General features: G+C 41.5%; 1 protein-coding gene across 6 annotated transcripts in view; it reads left to right on the top strand.

Moving 5' to 3' along the window:
• RASA2 (RAS p21 protein activator 2) overlaps positions 1–18733 on the top strand; it is a 193238-nt gene that overhangs the window by 122466 nt on the left and 52039 nt on the right. For all 6 annotated transcript variants that reach the window (XM_039487410.1, XM_039487409.1, XM_039487415.1 and 3 more), the window contains one exon: positions 4814–4890. In XM_039487410.1, coding sequence (XP_039343344.1) covers positions 4814–4890 — 77 coding nt within the window. The remainder of the gene's footprint in view (positions 1–4813; positions 4891–18733) is intronic.

Raw genomic sequence — 18733 nt, 5'->3', positions numbered from 1 at the left:
CACCTGATGTATATGACCTGTGGGCACTCTGTCCTTGCTGAGGCACCTTAGAATAGCAGCCCAGATTTTCCTAGGCCTTGTCTACACAACAGTGAAAAGTCAATCTAAGCTACGCAATTTGCGTTACATGAATAGTGTAAGTCAAATCGATGTAGCTTAGATCTATTTATCGCACGGTCCACACTACATGATGTCAACAGGAGACACTCTTCCGTTGACTCCCCTTACTCTTTTTGATCCAGTGGAGTACAGGAGTTGATGGGAGAGTGATCTGCAGTCTATTTAGCAGGTCTTCTCTAGACCCACAAAATCGACTGCTGAAGCATTGATCACTGCGCATCAATTCCCCCAGTAAGTGTAGACAAGTCCCCAGAATCCAAAGATAGACATGGCTACATAGAATAGTAGGTACGGCACAAACTCATTTTCCACTTGGTGTTGTGGCTTTTGTTTAAGCTGTTAGGCTGACAAAACTGTATAGTCTTTAGCTATGTCATTGTGGATCCCACTCTAGGTGCACATGTGCCTCATGCATTTTAATTAATAGCAAATTAATTAATTTTTTTAATAGCAGTGCCCACCCGGGCTGCACATTGCCCTTTGCTGCCTCAGGATCCCATTTGAGGGAGTGAATAGTGGGCTGGCCACGACCATTCCTCAGTTTCCTTATTGCCTGTGGCAGCAAGACGGATCCTAGCGAGTGTTCAACCCAAGTTGAAAACTAGAGGGTTGAACTTCAAAATGTTCTGCAAATCTTCAGAGCCATTTCTGATCTCCTTTTTTGAATGCCATGAACTGATTATTAATGGTCTGGACTGAACTTTTTTGGTTAGACATCCTCCCAGCCCCATACAGGGCTTCTCAAGTAGTGGATTTGGAACCTGTGGGCTTCAAGCCCTGTCCATCCTGCCAGGGACTAATTCTCCCCCCACCCCGCTCCCCAAAGGACAAGCAAAATAGGTGTCTCTTCTGCCTGGGGGAATTGCACATTCCAAGTAGATACCCTAAGGTGACCAGATATCCTGATTTTTATAGGGACAGTCCTGATTTTTGGGTCTTTCTTATATAGGCTCCTATTACCCCCCACCCCCGTCCTGATTTTTCACATTTGCTGTCTGGTCATGCTGATGCCCTGTATGCTTACCCTTCTATGTGAGGTTTCCCATATTGAGATGCAAAGCTGAAACTCCACCTTCTGGAGTAGTCCATGAAGGTCTCATCAGACCTGGAGGAAACAAGCACCAGAATCCTGTTAATGGACAAGCCGCCACCTATTAAGCAGACTGACAATTTCTAAGATTACTGCAAAGAAGATAGAGCCAGTGAAAGACCCGGCACTGACCCCAAAGTCAGCTTAACCCCAGTTTTGATGTTGATCTGTACCTCTGGATTTGAAGTCAGGCAACGAAAGGGACCTCTATGAATGAGGCAGAAATTCAAGGAGCTCAGTGTCCTCCCATAGGTGCAAAGACAGCTTCTGTAGAACAGCCTTATGCACTGTTGGGTGGAGAGAAGAAGTACGCTGTAAGGCAGGATACTTCACCAACACTGACTATCCTCATGGCATCGACCCTGGACTCCAGCAGGCCAGGTCTGTTGTCTCTGTATTGGTGCATCTCTTGTTACTCCTAGAGTTCTGCTCACCAACACTGTGGTGTATGGTCTAACCATCATCTAGCAAAGAATGTCCCCCACTACAACCAAGGTCTGTGATCACTGTTACTGAGACAGCTGCAGGTTTCTCCTACAGGCCCTAGCAACCACTGTCCCACCAAGACTGGCACTGGTCCAGCCAACAGCCTTTGAGTTATCTGTACCCAAACAGTATGCCACCATGGCCCTCTTGTGGGCCCCAATGTTCTCCTTTTTACTGAGGAGCCAGTTTCCACCACAGAGGAAGAGCAAGATCTCTCTCTCTTCCCCCCCTCTCCCCCCCCCCAAGGGGCATTTCTGGACAGACAACCAATGGGGGAATATCAAGAGGAGGCAGATCTAGGGACTGAGCAACATTAGTATCCCTTGTCAACATCAAAGGATCTCTCTTCCTTGACACTGGGTGAAGCAGAATCCTTGCATCGGGTAACTTCACAGCTGTGCAGGAGTGTCTTGTACGGATTCCCTAGACTAGGGGTTCTCAAACTGGGGGTCGGGACCCCTCAAGGGATCATGAGGTTATTACATGGGGGGTCGTGAGCTGTCAGCCTCCACCCCAAACCCCACTTTGCCTCCAGCATTTATAATGGTGGTGTTACATATATTAAAGTTGTTTTTTTTCATTTATAAGGGGGGGGTCACACTCAGAGGCTTGCTGTGTGAAAGGGGTCACCAGTACAAAAGTTTGAGAACCACTGCCCTAGACTCAGCTTGTGAGACTTCTGAAATCTCCATCAGCAGACACCCTGTCAGTTTGTGGTCCAGCCAGGTTCATACTCCCCATTAATAGGAAACTACTAGTACCACCTGAAGTCCTGGGGCAGACGCCAGCCATCAAACAAAACATGTAGAGGTGCTTGGTACCCTAGTCAGGATTTGAGTACTTGTGCAGTTACATAAACCTAGACTTATTAGTTGTGTTGAAAAAGAAAAGTAGAGAGAACAAAAAGATGCCAGAGATGAAGACCCCAAATGGCTCTTCCTGTTTGGGAGGAAGTCCTTCTCTTTAGTGTCACTATATTGGTGCATGGCTGCTTCCAGGCCTTCCTGGCCAAGTATAACTTTCTGATGTGAGACAGGATGACAGCCTTCCTTGTAAAGATCCCTCATGACAGTAGAAAAGAGCTTGACCACTAGCTAACCTTCCTTAATTATGCTGTTAAGATGGCATGATCAGGTCTTTAGCGACTGTAGTAACCATGCACAGAGCATCATGGCTCTAAGCTTCACTTGGGTCATCCCTAAAGAGAGAGAGGTTATGATTGAGGACTTGCTTTTCTTTGGCAATGCACACTGGTCCTTTGATACATCTGTGAATTTGACAAGATTGAGACCCATGTTGCATCCAGTCTAGAGAACTCCGCCTTCAAAAGCTGCCGTGCCCTATTCCACCAGGTCTGGTCTTCCGTGACAGCCTGGCCTTTTGATATACCAGATATCTCATTGCAGAGCATTTTAAAGTGGATCACACAGTGAATTTCCATCTGCTGTCAAGTGGGCAAGCCTCTCCCTTCAAATGGCCAGGCACACACTACCAGGATACAGATGGCATTGTCTACCTGCTTCCAAAACATACAGATCTCCAAGATCTACCAGGCAGCTATGGGAAGCAGCCCTCTAACTTTGTTAAAATATTTTATGCACTTGAATGGTAGCTAGGTTGGATGCCATATTCGGAAGAGTAATATTTCAATCTGTTTAAATGACAGCTGAAACTCCTTGCTATCACTGTCCAGTGAGGGTACTGCTTGTCAGTTTCCTACCGTGGGATCCACACTGACATAGACATGAAGGAGAGAAAATAGTTGCATACCCTACAAAAACTGTGGTTCATGAAGCTGTTGTAGTCAGTGTGAATTCCACAATCTGTCCTCCATCACCATTATTTGGAGGCTTTAGCAACATGGGGTTTGACTTGCAAGGGAACTGACGGTAGGTCATGGCTGCCCTGCCCTTTAAGATCTCATGTGAGAGCATGAAGAAGCATAGGGCACGTGTGCAGCCCTGATAGGCACTGCTAGTAAAAAGGAAAAAATCCAAACTTATGTGTATGAGGTGTATATCCCCCTACAGTGGAATCCACACTAACTACAACATTTAGAAGAAGTACAGTTACTGTAGAATAAGTAACCATTCTGGTTTTGTATCCAGGTCAAATGAGTGTTATCATTGAGATGTAGTGAAGATGGATGTATGTTAATTTTGCAGTGTTGTCCCAAAGTTGGTTGGATACATCATCATTTACAGAGGGTATGGAAAAAAATGGCTTACTCTTTGTCCTCACAGAGCTGTAACTGAAACAATTGCTGGTTTTGTTTGTGTGAATGAGGTTCTACATTAAGTACACTTATTTGGGTGACTACTGCACAAAGGCTATTAACAAATAACAGAACTCCCATGCATCATTTTCAAAATCTGTTTGAAATCAAATGGTATCTCTCATTGTATCAAACAGCATATAAATATTTTGAGTATTGTTTTATAAACCTAGCTGTCACTGCAGAGAAGTGTTACGCTAAACTGAATCATGAGACATGTATCATGGAAATAAGTAAAGTTCACTCTCGCTGCTCTTCACTACTTTCTGTCATTTAGATCAAACACTTAGATAACGAAGAGGTCACTTCCTCAGTCTGGAAAAAACTTAGCACATTGCTAGAGCTGTGCATGTAATAAACAGTAATAACGTGTTTCTCAGTTTTCACTCATAAATATTTCTGGCAGCCTCTCATCCTCCTAAACCTAGTCAGAACAGGCAACAATGAAAGTTCTAGAGTTCCATATTGCTGGGTATAGTGATGTTTGGTCATATATTGCATATCAAGACTTGCTTGTCTCATTTTTGCTAGCTCAGTGAAAGCAGGACTGGGCCCTAAATTACTAGTTGGCTCTAGCAAGATTGACAATGGGTTTCATTAAAGTCAGTGAGAGTAGGAGTGAGCTCTTTACCCAGAAATGTTCCCCTCAGCATTAGTATGCCATTGATTTGCCTCCATTTTCTGCTAGCATGTCTGATTTTTTTTAAACGAGTTCTATATCTTGTATAGAGGGATAAATTATATTTTAAAAGTATGTGTAAGTTACTTTCCTATGTGCTGTTACTACTTTTGAAATAAAAGATTTCAAAAATATTTACATGCGGTATTTTTATTTTTTGCAGGGAAAAGTTCACCTTGAATTAAAACTGAATGAACTGATAACAGATAATGGATCTGTGTGCCAGCAACTAGTAGTACAGTAAGAATATTTATGAATCATTAAAAGGAGCTTGATTTTTCTGTTAAAAGAACCAGTAAGGTTGTGTTGTAATGTTCTACACAATGCAGCACCAAAACTTTTTTTTTAAATGCCTTTGTGTTGGAATTTGCCTAATTGTAGGGGCATATGTACACTAGGGAGACTTCACAAAAGTTTTTCAGCATTGCAAACTTTTTTTTTTTTAAAGCTGCATGAGTGCCATCCATGTCAGGAGCCCTAATGTAAACTGGGTGTTGGTGTCTAAGCACAGTGTCTTCTAATCCTGCTCAAAGCAGGTCTGGTTGACAGGCTGAAAGTCCCAGTGGCAGCCAGTAGCTAGGACTTCAAACATTGCAACCACTGGCAGAGCTGAACTGATGTTGGCATTGGTGGGAACTTCCCAAAATTTACCTACTGTAAATAACCCAATACTTGTGGTCTATTTTGGGTACACAGCAACTACACAGCAAACAAACTAAAAAACCCTTGCAAAAGCAAGTCTTAGCCTGGGTCAATTGACTAGGGCGTGTGAGGCAAAGAATAGCATTGTAGGTGTTCAGGCTTGGTGTGGTGCCTTGGCTCTGAAACCTAGCAAGAGAGGAGGGTTTCAGTGCCCAAACATCTAACCTGCTATTTTTAACCTCGCAGCTCAAGCCCTAGTCAGTTGCCTCAGGCGCTTTGAAACTGTGTGGACTTACTTTCAGTTATCTGGGAAGTTCAGCTTTGGTTTAATTTCAAAATGACTTTCTCCTGGCCCAGCATGTCCTTAAGCAGGAGACTACTTAGGTGGGAATAGCCATTTGATTTTCAGAGTTTTCTGCTTAACTGTTAAAGTGTACAGTAGTGCTTCTTCCTCTGTCTCTTGGCTGTCCGAACAGAATGAAAAGTAAAACTTGGAACTTGGAATGTTGAGTACGCAATACATACATTTTAAAAGTTAAAATGAAAACTTTAATTGACAGTGCTGTAGTGCATAGTCTTGCCAGATGGATTGGGGCAGTAGATGAAAATGGGAGCAAGGTTGGCAGCAAATTTCAGACTTAAATAAGGGATGTGTGTGGTGGGGGAGTGTGTTACCTTGTACATCTATTAGATACTTTTGAAATGGCTGTGACCTGACCATCAACCAGTTGGATAAGGGTACAGAGACTTCAGTTTAGCTTCAGGTTATGTCATAGTCACATAAAACAGAATGCAGCTTGATATCTCTCTAGTATAAGTGCTTTTCACTTGTAGATCTCAGTGCTTTACAAAGGAGAGTGCAGGTAAGTATAATCTCCAGAAGGGGACACTGTCATAAAATGGAGAAGTGAGTTGGCCAAGAACATGCAGCAACTCAGTGGTGAAGTTAAATAGAATCCAGATTTCCTGGCATGTGGTCCAGTGCCCTAACTGCTAGATGTCTTTCAATATTATATACAAAAGACTATAAATTAAAGAATGCTAATATTGCAATGTCAAGTGCTCAAGTTGGAAATGCCAGATTTAGGTTTTCCTTAATCTGGCTCGCTTCAGTGTGTATGCATTATGATGCACTTGTTCAGCATCATAGTAGGTTTCTTTAAAGCCAAGGATAGATCCCAGCTATCTCAGGTCCCAGTGTAGTGCCTTAAACACAAGAGAACCTCTTTTCCCTACTAGCAACCCTCTGCTGCATTCACTGTGCATGTTATGCAAAATCAGAAGTGTTATGTGATGATGTAACTAAAGAATGTGGTGTTTGGATAAAAGTGATGGGGCTAGATTAAAGTTGAACATAGAACCATAATACTGGATTTTCCTAGCTTTTGATTGCTTGACTTTGCAACTTTAGTATTCTTGGGACATAAAAAATATTATGTAATCTCCTAGATTTTTAAAAGAGCAAACTGAAAAAACACATTCCATCTTGTGGAACCACATGTGTCACTAGCAAGTTTGGAACCCAGCACCTTTAAATACACAGCACACACTTCTAAAGAGTTAAAGGAGTAACTGGCAGCAGAGAACTATTAGTCTCTATTGGAACCAGCCACTAGTCCCACCAGGCACTACTTTTTGCAAGTAGCTTACATAGCTAGTTGCTAAGTACCAAGAGAAGGTTGACAGTTGGGAGTGCTGGCTTTGTCTTGCTCTGCAGAGCAATGTGGTCCAGTGTTTTAATTAGGCAGCACAGCAAGGATGTAAATTTGGTACACACATTCTGAAAGGCAGTGTGGCTGGGATGGGCTATGCTCAAGCTGTGTTAGAAGTAACTTTGTACAATATCCATTACCTTACTTGTAGAATAAAGAATAGCTATCTCCTAAAGGCCGGTCTACACTGGGAATTTACATCGGCATAGCTATATCTCTCAAGGGTGTGAAAAATCCAGTGTTTCGTGTAGACACACCCTAACATAAGGGTTTAAGACCTTGCTTAATTGTAACAGCTGTGAAGTACACAGAATTAACACTGGTTGGTGTAAGAACTGAGACTAGGATTCATGATGGTTTCCTGGCTCCCAACTCAGTGCACCTTTTGACTTTAAGGGAAGAATAGCTATGACTGATGTTGTTTCATCTCCCCACCTAGAGCTCTAACTGTCATGTAGAGTTGTAGTGGGGCTGGAGCATGCACAGGGGAATTGGCATGTTCTGAAATATTAGTAAAAGGTCTCTAACAAACAATGAGCATATGCAGATTGCCATTTCCAGAGACATAACTGCCAAATTTGGATGGATTATCATGACCGCAAAAGATACCTTTGTCACCAGGACGGTCTATATGCTAAACTTACATTCCTGCTCCAAAGCACAGAGGTACTGTCGTTCTTCACCGAAATTGTTGGAAATTTTGATATAGTTAAAAGTAGCTTTGCAAAACTGAATTCTTCAAAATATCTGAATGGTGTTTACTGAAATCTTTAGAAAAGAAAGCTTTGCCTGGGGCAGAGAGCAAGCATAAAAAACTTCCACCAAACAATTTAACAAAGTTATAAGCAATTGAAAAATGGCTTTATAAGGGGAAGTATTAAGCACTCTTACCTTGAGCTGTCACTATTAACTGATTATAATAATGCTAAATAATTTAAAATTGTATTTGCAAAGGAGAATACAAATGCACAGTTTAAAGGTGTTTCTCTTACAAAGGATCAAAATTCAATATGCATCTGGTGGTTGTTTCCCAGTTCATTATTTCCTCCCCAACACTATTTATTGCGTTTCGAAGATGCATTTAATATAGTCAGCTATAACTCCTTTCTGCAGGTAAAGCTGTGCAAAAAATCATATATTTTGGCTCTTACTAAAATCAAGATGGCTTGGAATTGAGGGTTTACCTCAAAACCAAAAGATCCTAGTGAAATGTCTTCATGAAAATAGCAACTTTTGTGTCTTTCACCTTGTTTTCCTTTTGTCATTTGGAGATGGATATAAAAGGCTATCAATTCTTCTGTTTGCTTCTGGAAGCCACTTTGACTTTTTTGGGAAGGATGGTGTAAGTACAGGATCAGTCACCTTTAAACACATTTTTGGGAGTAGATTTGTGTCAAAGTACTCTTGAAACCTACTAAGGATAGAGGGACAAGAGTCACAAGGGAACAGGAAGCCTACTTCTGCATTTCAATCCTTCAGTATTGCAGGGGGAGGAACAGAATGCTCTCCTTCTGTCCATTGCTAGATCTTTCCATTTAATCCTTTTTAGTGGCTGAGAGTTGGTGGTACTTTGGTTTTGGTATGAACGCTTTACTTGTCTCTGAATTCAGACATCCAGACTTATCAAGTGCTGAATGTGTAATATGTACATTTTTTTTAGTGTTGTGTCCCCAGATATGGCACTTCTGAAGGATGGAATCTTGACGTTTTGAGGCTTTCCCTCAAAAGCCTTGTTCTTTCAGATTTCAAATCTTAACACTTTTTAGATTTCCACTTTAACTATTGGATGTAGAAAGTGCAGGATGCTTTCTGTGATTTGAGGCTCTTTTGGATATTGTCACTTGACTCAATTCATGGTAGATGCTCTTGTTTTGTTTAATCTGCATAAAGGAGCTGTGATATTCTGTGAATGCACAAATAGTAAATTCATAATGCTAACCAACCACATAAAATTGTGGAAGTAGGCTACTGTGTTTTCAGTGACTTTTTGTATATCTTGCTATCCAGTTACGCATACCATTTAGAAATAGGCACTGGGTTTGGGACATGTAAGTGGCCAGGGATGTGCTCAGGAATTTTAATTTTGACCCCTTTTTGGGGGGGGGGGGCACAGAAGCTCACTGCCTCCCCTGTCCCCGGGAGGAGCTCAATCTTCCCTCCCTCCACCCAGCCCCGGGCAGGAGCTTGATCTTCCCTGCCTCCATGGCCCCAGGTCTGGAGAAGTTCTGTGCCCTTGACCACTATGGGAGGGGGGAGCCTGCCCCTGCTTGCACCCCCTATGCACACCCTTGAGTAAGCCTTTTAAAACTGGGAGCTGTAGTTGTAAGTCCCATTCTTGTTCCTAGTTGTATGTTCTCTCTGAAATTGCATATAAGGCTGCTTGCCTTTCGTGCAGGAGAACAGGTCAAGAGACTGAGAATTGTGGAAGGACCTGGGAGGGGCAATCTCTGTACACATCAAGTGGAAGGCCTGGGATGGAGAAGTCTGTAGAGAGCAAGATCTGGATGGAGGGAAAGCCTCAGCAGGCTGTGAAGCCCTGGAAACAAGGGCTAAGACAAAACACTGAGGGGCAATAAGGCTAATTGAATTGCTTTTTTTAATTCTTAGTTTATAATATAATAAAGAACAAAAGAAGTGGAACTATGCAATCTGAATTTGGCTGACCAGTTCATTTGGTGCAGGAGCTAGAAAAGGAATCTAGCTGACTCTTCCACTGCACTGTTGATAGGCGCAAAATTAGTAACATCTTATTTTTGTCCCCAAAGTAAGCAAGTCAGACTGGGAATACATCAATGGTTTCTTTTTAGGTGTGGGGCACTGCTGCTTGCTCTAACTACACATGCTCATAAGTTAAACACACTGGCTGACAGTCTGATCAGTGATGTCTTGTTGCCCCTTTTTCAGTGTCCCTTATTGGAATATGTACACCTGCCATATGAGGGAAAACTAGAACAGCTTCCCTCACATGGATTCAGCAAAAAGCAAAAGTTGTATGTTAAGAAATTCCAAACATTTTGTAGTTTCTCTCCAACCCTAACTTTGCACAGTCAGTTTTTGCACTTAGCATGCAGGGATATACAAATTAACAGTACTTAACTATTTTAAGATGTTTTTACAGTTAAAATTTTTGTTTTGTTTTGACTTCATGATGGAAAAAAGTTGCTTTAGAAAGTTACTGTTGCAGAGTGCAATTGTCAATAGGAAGTGGGTTACTGCACTGTACCTTCTTTTCGGATGTCTTTGAGAGAAATGATCTAAAGGAAATTAGGGTTCTCTCGTGGTTGCTGTAGTCATCCAGTGACTGATGTGGTAGAAACGTGTGTGTTAATCCGTCCAGTGTTACGTCAGCATTTTTTTGTCTTCATCTGAGATTATGAAATGAGGGAGGGAGAAGTATGTTTAAAACTTGACACATTTGTTAATGCTCTGCCAACCCTGCTGGTAGTCTCAGAGTAACAAATGCATTTTATGTTCTATGCATAATATATATATATAGTACTAAACATACACCTATATATCTACACATAAAACAATAATTCCTTCTCCGAGATTGTAGAATTTCTGGAAGAGCCTAGAAGATGACCTTTTTATTTGTGTGGAGGCCCTTTAAGTTTGTCTTATTTTAAAGGGATACAATCAACTTGAAAAAAATCATGTAACAAAGGCAGAAAATTCACATGGACAACTATCTTCTCTTATTACCGTAACTGAAAAATTAAAGGGCGATTTTTGACATTTGTTTACTTTGTGCATTTTCACAGCATTCTGTATATAGTCAATAGCACTATTTTTGTTCTTGGCTTATGCCCTTCAATGGGCCCTGTTCTGGCAAAACAACCCTTTACTTTTTAAAAGTTGACAGTTTCCCTAACTTCCGGAACATATGAAGCTTGAGACCATAGTAAGCAGCTTACAAAAAGACAGCAATGGGAAACACCACTCCTGTCCATAGACCTAGTTCTAGCTAAAATGTAATAGGAAGCTTTGGCCCTTAAGAAGTTTGTAGTTACTTCAAAAAAAAGTTATGTATAGAGGAGTAATGTGGTTTTCCCAGCTCTTCATGCCTGTGAATATGAACTATGTCAATTTATCAGTAGATGCCTGTCAGTCTGATTTTTTAGGATGATGTATGTAATAACTTGGGGAAGGAGGAGGTAGCTTGGCCAATTGCTGATCAAGAGGTAGTATGAAGATGCCCTAGCATAATTAGCAGAGGGCCAGGTAATTCCCCTCTAACCACGAGCTAGTTAGGGGTATCTTTAAAATTAGCAGGGTAGGGGCAGAATTTGGATCATGGTCTTACTGGCCTTGGATGGATGCAGGGATGATAGATGATACCTAAAAATGACTTTCAGCATAAACCCTCTGACACACTTTCAATTGTAGTTTTCATTTTTGTTTTGAATGAATGTTGCCTTCACAGTGAAATAGGCTCGAAATAGTCTCAAGTGAAAGGTGGCTTCTCCTTTGTAAAAGGACCTCAGAAATTTAAAGTTTGGGAGACAAATGGGCTTTTAAGTCCCAAAGACTGGTCCTGGATATTGAGTCCCAATTACTATGTCAGGCTTAATGTTGAGTGCTTACAAAATTCAGCCTTAAAGAGCAAACACTTGAAAAATTTGCTTCTGTTGGGAATTCTGTTGTAAAAAGTTATTTTAAAAATGTCGTCTTTTCTGTTCATAACTTTCTCACAAACAGCTAATCCTTTCTGACACCAAATTGAAAGAGGGAATGGATAAGTGAGTACAAGAGCAGTTCTAGATAGGGTGACCATACAGCAAGTGTGAAAAATCGGGACAGGAGGTGGGGGGTAATAGGAGCCCATATTAAAAAAAAAAAAAAAAAAAAAGCCCCAAATATCAGGACTGTCCCTATAAAATCGGGACATCTGGTCACCTTAGTTCTAGAATTGCAGGCTTTCAGAACATGGAAATTTAAATATCAAGACTAAAATAAGTTGTCACATTCTGCAGTGCAATCCAGACCAGTGAGGAGTTGTCACCACCTCCCCATCAACCTTAGGTGCCTCACAATGCTTTGCTGTCGTCACTTCCAACCTGGGCCGCTCTCAAACAGCTAGAGAGCATGTGTAGCTCACAACCTGATTACCTGTGTATAGCTGCAGCCCTGGTCTAACAGCTCTGATCCCAGCAGCTTGTCAGCAACACTCCAGCTTTGACCAGCCTTGGTTACTATTTTCTGGGTGACCCCAACACACTCCCAGTCACAAAATTTCCCCAAAACATGGGTTCTGTACTGTCTAGCCCTCTCAGGTCCATTGTCCCTGTGGGGGGTCAATATCCACACAGCCTGCTACATTAAATGGAGTTATCAAACAGCTCAGCTTTAACACAATGCTGAATTTGTTTTGATTTTAAAAAAATAAAACAAGTGTATTTAACTGCAGAGTATTTTAAGTGAGTACAAGTATAAAATATTAAAGTCAGAAATGGTTACAAGAAAAATAAAGATAGTAGCTAAAACTAGACTTCGTTCAAGGTAAAATCCTTACCACATGTTCCCAGCAACATTCTTGACCAAATTTTCATGTTAGGATCCCTCCCAAAATCAAAGGGCTGGTTCCTTTGTCATCTTAGGTGAAATGGGGAAGAGAAGGGAAAAATAACCTGGGGTGTTTTTGCCCCTCACTTTTGTAGTCCAGTCACCCTTTGAAATGCATTTTCTTGAAGATTATCCCTAGATAAAGTTCCTTCCTGTTGCGAGGACATAGACATGGAGTCTCATGTTGAAAGATGTTCTAGGTTGTTGCTTGCTAAAATGCAGATCGATCAATTCCTTTTCCCCCCCCCACCCCCTTTGTTGCCAAAGAATGGCCACTTGATGGGTGATTGCCAGTCAGTTTTAACACCTGGCTACAGGTGTCAGCTTATCCTTTGTCCTTGCTGTCCCAAGGACTCTGTTTACTACTTATATGTAAATAGAGGTGTAAACGTGTTGTTGTTTAGGATAGACTTGTTTAACAACTTCTCCCTAGTCCCAGCTATATGGGTTTGAACATGTGCTAGTAACATCATCCAGAAGGAATTCATAAATTTACATATAATATTGCTGCATAAATTTCACCATGATATTGACCAGTGAGTGAGAAGTTTTCTAATGATGCCTCACAAGGCATATTTTGTACAAAGATTATTACAATAGTAATAGTAGGGTGTGAATGCAGAGGTGCAATCAGTCACATAAGTGTGGGTTAAATATGAAGCATTTGTAATAGGGAGACGTTTTAGTCTCTGTTTCTGTGTAATTTGTTTCTCCTGAAATTCAAACTCCTTATCCAATCTCCAACACGTTTGCCAAATTTCAGTCCATTTGGTTTGGGGAACACACACTACTTATGACTCAACTGTATTTACATTGTCCCCAGCTTGCATGTGCTTCATCCTGGATATTGTGATCCGCAATGTCCAAGAGGGGCACAGCTGCCGCAGTGGTGCATTGATCAAGGCCCAGCTACATTTGATCTAATCTAATTGCTTTGGAGTTTGGGCCAAAGGCCTGTACCTGTCATCTAAAATTTGACTGAGAGCCAGTGGAAGAACTTGAACAGAGGCCTGATAGCTTCATAGCAGCCAAGACAATGGTGAAAGCAGGCATCCATATTCGGTACCAGCTACAACCTGTGCATTATTGTCATATTCAACTTAAGACAGTGACTTATCACTTGTCACTTACATGCTGGATCATTATGATTGACTGTGACCATGAAGGGATGAAGTTTCCTACCAAGCTAGAAGTGAGAGAAGGCAATTTTCGACACTGAAGCTATCTGGTTATCCAGTGTATAGCACAGTGAAACGTTGATTCTGATTGAGGCCTTTGGACACCAACTTAATAAATGTCTTTAACTGCTACAATCAAAGAAGGGAATAGGAAGGGCTGAAGGATGGGTATAAAGGTAGGCAGAATATTGCTGTGTGGGCATTTGAAGTAATTAAACTCTGGCAGTTCCACAGCTTACTACAGGAGGATTTCATGCACTGCCATCTGTAGAAAGGGGTGAGGTCAAGACCAGTGGAGTGTCAGGCATTAACACTCCTCCAGACTAGCACCTCTAGGACTTTGCCTGCAGGGGTGGTGGGAAGTTGCCTAATTCACCACAGGTATAGCTCAATCAGTGGCAGCAACTAAAATTATAAACAATGTAGAAAGGGAACAAACATTTCAACAAACAGTGTTGTCTAACCCTACTCACATTAATGGAAAAAGTGCCTGTGCCCTGTTGAGTTGAACCAGATATGAACTAGGTCTCCCATCTTTCCACTAGCGTGCTCATCAAGATGTGTGAGCCTTCCAAAGATCCCTCTTAACACAACTGGTTTAAATATAGAGTGCTGGTGGTTAAGACTAAAGACAAGTAAGCCAGATCTCGAAGTTGTGTGGGGACTGTTTCTTCGGAGAAGTAAAAGCAAAAATCTTCACCGTCAAAATACAAATCTTCATTTTCATGCTGAGTTGTCTAAATTGGATCCCAAGAAGGACTCCAACATTGGCTCTCATTCTGGAAGTTTTAATTTTCTTTCTTGCAACTCATTAAGTAGCCCTTCCCTCATTGTGCATTGGCTCAAAATACTCGGCGGGGAGGGGAAGACAGTAGACATGGTGGTCACAGAATGACTAAAAACATAATAGTCTTATAGAGTGTCTGTTACCTTTTAGTGCTCAGAGCTGTTTTACAAAGCATGAGTAGATGAGTGATTGGAAGTTTTATCAAAATATCCTACCAGTTGAAAGGTCTGAAACTTTCAGATAAAATTAAAGTTCACTGGACCAGAAAAGTAGCGGGTTCATGGCCTGATAAATCTTTTCTATCATATGATGAAATGTACAAGGTGGAGACTAATCTGTTCATCTGTTAGTCAGATGCTACAAATTATATGGCTAGGCATCTCTGGATGCCTAGCAGGAGAACTTCACACTGATACCTAGGTGACCATAGCTGAATACTACATTCTGTAAATCCATTTGTTAAAAGTCAACATTTGGGTTTTCATAGCTATAAAATCCCCACTATAAGGAATGACAAGCCTGGATATGAAAGAGTAAAACTTTGATAGCCATTTCTATTTCCTGAGTATCTAGACTTGACGTTCCAGCTGTCCCTGTCATAACGTTCAAAATGTCATTGATCCAGAATTACATGCGTGGGTTTTTTTTTCATTTGTTTTGTTTTTATACACACTCCCTGTCAACTGGTAAATGCAGGGAAAATGTACTTGTTACCTTTAAGAATTTTGAAATAAAGACTGAAGTATTTTCAGCTTTGGAAGCAGTCTTTCTGAGACGTTTCCCAGAACAAAGGAAATGGCACAGGCCACACTCTCCCCTCTAAGGGTAGCTGTGGCATGAGTTCAGCCAGCCTTCTTTCAAGCTTGGTCCTTTCAGAACACATTCTACAGTTTGTTCCCCAAAAGGATCATGTGACCAAACTGAGAACAAGCCATCCTGGGAAATGATGATGGTAGGGTGGGATTTGATGGTGTCAGATGAATCGTGACAGGAGTACAGTATCTGAGGCAAGCCTGCAAGCTCAATTAAGAACTGACCTTTGTAGAACTGGAGGTGCAGACATAAACCCATGCTCATTTTGTTTCCCTAATTGAAGAAGGGATGTTTTTCTGGGTGCAGCAAGGAAATTGTGATTCCTGCGTTAGGCATTTCATTTTTTTTTTTGGTGGGGGAGGGAAAGTTGGGGGTAATTCTCTGATTAAGACCATACATTCACCTAATATTTGGTATTATCATAGGCCTCCCACTTGAAGTGAAGGCATGGGACTGACACTTGAAAGGGGTGCCCGGTGGCGGGAGCTAGAAAAGGGTCTCAGATGGGTCAGCCTACCTAAACATGCTGTTGGTTCAAGTGGCTGAGGTCTGTGCAATGGATCTAAAGGTTCCCAGAGTTTCTGGAGTAATGTTGAAGTCAATGGAGCTGCATCTATCTTTGACGTTTGGTCTGTATGTTTGTTCTTTGTGTAAAGGTTGTGTGGCTGGGCGGTGAGCCCTTGAGTAGGCAGATGAGACCTCCGTTTGTTCATGTTGTAGAAGGCCCATGAGGCTGTGGTCTGATGACCTTTGATTAGCCCTACTGCTTGAAGTTAGAGTGGTTAATTTCTCCCTGGTAGTGAGGGGGTAGAGCTGAGCAGGGAAGCTTAGAAGAAAAGTAATTTGCTTGGTGAACCTGTGAGCAGCAAACAAGAGAATTTTGAAGGGAGTTTGGAGAGGGACTAAAAGAGGTTTTCCTTCTTAGTACAGTTCTACATTCAGTATTGTGATAGCTAGTGATGGATCAGTGGTTGTGACCTGCAATAGATGGGCCATGTTTTCTTTCCTGTCTGATGCCAGAAGGAACTCCCTGTGTATGAAGTGAAAGTTGGCGGCTGTGCTGGAAGAGAAGATTCTTGGATTGGAAGGACAAATAGACCCTATGCAGCATCAGAGAGGGGTTCTTGGACAACCAGATTCAGGAAGCTTCATTACCTCAGATTCAAGAAAGGAAGGAATTGGCCACCAAGGAATGGGAGGGGGGAGGAAAATCAGAGGCGTGGCAGCTCATAATCACCATAGGCAAGAGGACAAGCCGGTTTTCTATGCTACTGGAGGCAGACCAGGGTGGGCAGGCTGCGAGCATCAGAGAGGAGAGAATCATGAGGAATTCCACACAGCTAGAAGTTCCCAGTTGATACAGGGTCCTTTAGCATGGAAACTGTTGAAGATCCATCTGGTTGAATGGACTAGAGAGGTGTATGGGACACACCTGTGGATGGCTGCTCAGCCCAACCCATAAGAAAATCAAGCATACCGACAAAGAGGTCTTAAACTATCCAAAGAAGTTAGATGATCCTTTTCAGGGATTCTATACTAAGAAGAAAGGAAAGAACCTTCTTCAAGGGACAAGCAGACAACAGGACGATGTGCTGTCACTCTAAGATTGTATGGGCTTCTGAAGTTTATAGGCAGGGATCCACTGGTGATGGTACATACCTGCTCTAATGACATTGCATCGTGTGATGTCTCGCAGATTGGAGATGACTTAATGGAACTTGGTAGGGTGCTGAAGAACAGTGTCTGAGTGATCTCCGTGGTCATTCTTCCTATCCTGTGAAAGAATGAAGGCAGAAGATCTGGAAGTGAATCCCTGGCTAGATATCTGGTGTAAAGTAGAGGGTTTTGGTGCGGAACATTGGTCCACCTGCTAGGAGAGTGGAGGCTATACAGTTAGATGGCTGCCATTTCTGTAGAAAGGGAGCCAAACTACCCAGAAACAGGCTGGCCAGAGAAGTGAGGAGTGCATTAAGCTAATAACAAAAGGGGAAGGTAAAAACGGGAACAAATGAGCACTCATTTAGCCGAAAATCACGATCTTGAGAGAGAAGTTAATCAAGAAACCAAAGTGTGCAAGGAGAGTGAATTATTTAATTGTCTTTACACCAGTGCTAGGAGTCTGGGTAACAAAGGGGGGAAATTGGAATTGCTCATTTGTAATCATAAATTCAGTCTAGTTGGTATTACTGAAATCTGTTGAAATGAGTCACATGAGTGGGATGTTAAAGTCAATGGGTATATTCTACTTAGGAAGGATCGAGTACTCCAAAGGGGAGGGTGAATAGCACTGTCAAAAATATTACCTGTTTGAGTAACTGACAACTTGGAAGAAAATGATCTTGCATGCTTATGGATCAGTGTTCTAACATAAGCACAAGATGAGGAGATGAGGAACTAGTTAATGTCTGCTACAGACTCCAAATCACATTAGGAAACAGGATGACCTCCTTAAGCATCTATATGTAATGTGTAGGAGGGACCTGTGTGATCATGGGGGACTTCAGTCTGAGTGACCCTAAACTGGCGGTTTCATGTTCTGGTACTAAAACATCCTCAGAATTTCTAAATATGACAATGGCCATTTTCCTAACGCAAAAAGTATTGCATCCAACGTGGAGGAATTCTATACTAGATTTTGTCTTAACATATAAAAAGGAATTATCACAGAACTAAAAATTAGTGGTAGCTTCGGTACAAGTGATCATGACTTGATTATATTTGGAATGTGCAAACAGGATAAAGATCAAAACAATAATATGTAATGTATTAATACACACCCACATCTTTAAAAAATGTCCGGTTTCACAACAAAGCTAAAAACCGTTATGAGCTAAATCCAGTTAGGAAGAGAGAGAAATCTATGGCCTGCAGAGTTAAGGACAATAAGGATTTTAAGTATATTAGGAACAAAAACAATCCTAACAATGGTATTGGTCCATTATTGAATGGTAGAACAGTTCAATAAATATTTGTTCTCTATTTGGTGTGTGTTTTAAAAAAAAAATGTAGTCATGTGATAGGATGATGAGATGCTTTCCATTTAAGAAGTTACTTAGGAAGATGTTAAGCCGCAGTTACTAAAGTTAGGCATTTTAAAATCAGCAGATCCAAATAACTTGCATCTCAGAGTTTTAAGAGTTGGCTGAGGAACTTGATGGACCATTAGTGTTGATTTTCATTGGAACACTGTACAAGTTCTAAAAGACTAGAAAAAAGCTAATGTTATGCCAATATTTAAAGAGTGAACAGGGTGGCTTGAGTAATTGTAGGCCTGTCCGTCTGATCTTGATCCCAGGCAAATAATGGAATGGCTGACGGGACTCGATTAGTAAAGAACTAAAGGAGGGTAGTTTCGTATCTTGTTTTGATGAGATTGCAAGTTTGGCTGA

Source organism: Mauremys reevesii, linkage group 9 (genome assembly GCF_016161935.1).
Source record: "Mauremys reevesii isolate NIE-2019 linkage group 9, ASM1616193v1, whole genome shotgun sequence".
Lineage (NCBI taxonomy): Eukaryota > Metazoa > Chordata > Testudines > Geoemydidae > Mauremys > Mauremys reevesii.
Note: the sequence above shows the minus strand (reverse complement) of the source record. Positions and strands in the feature narration are given on the sequence as shown.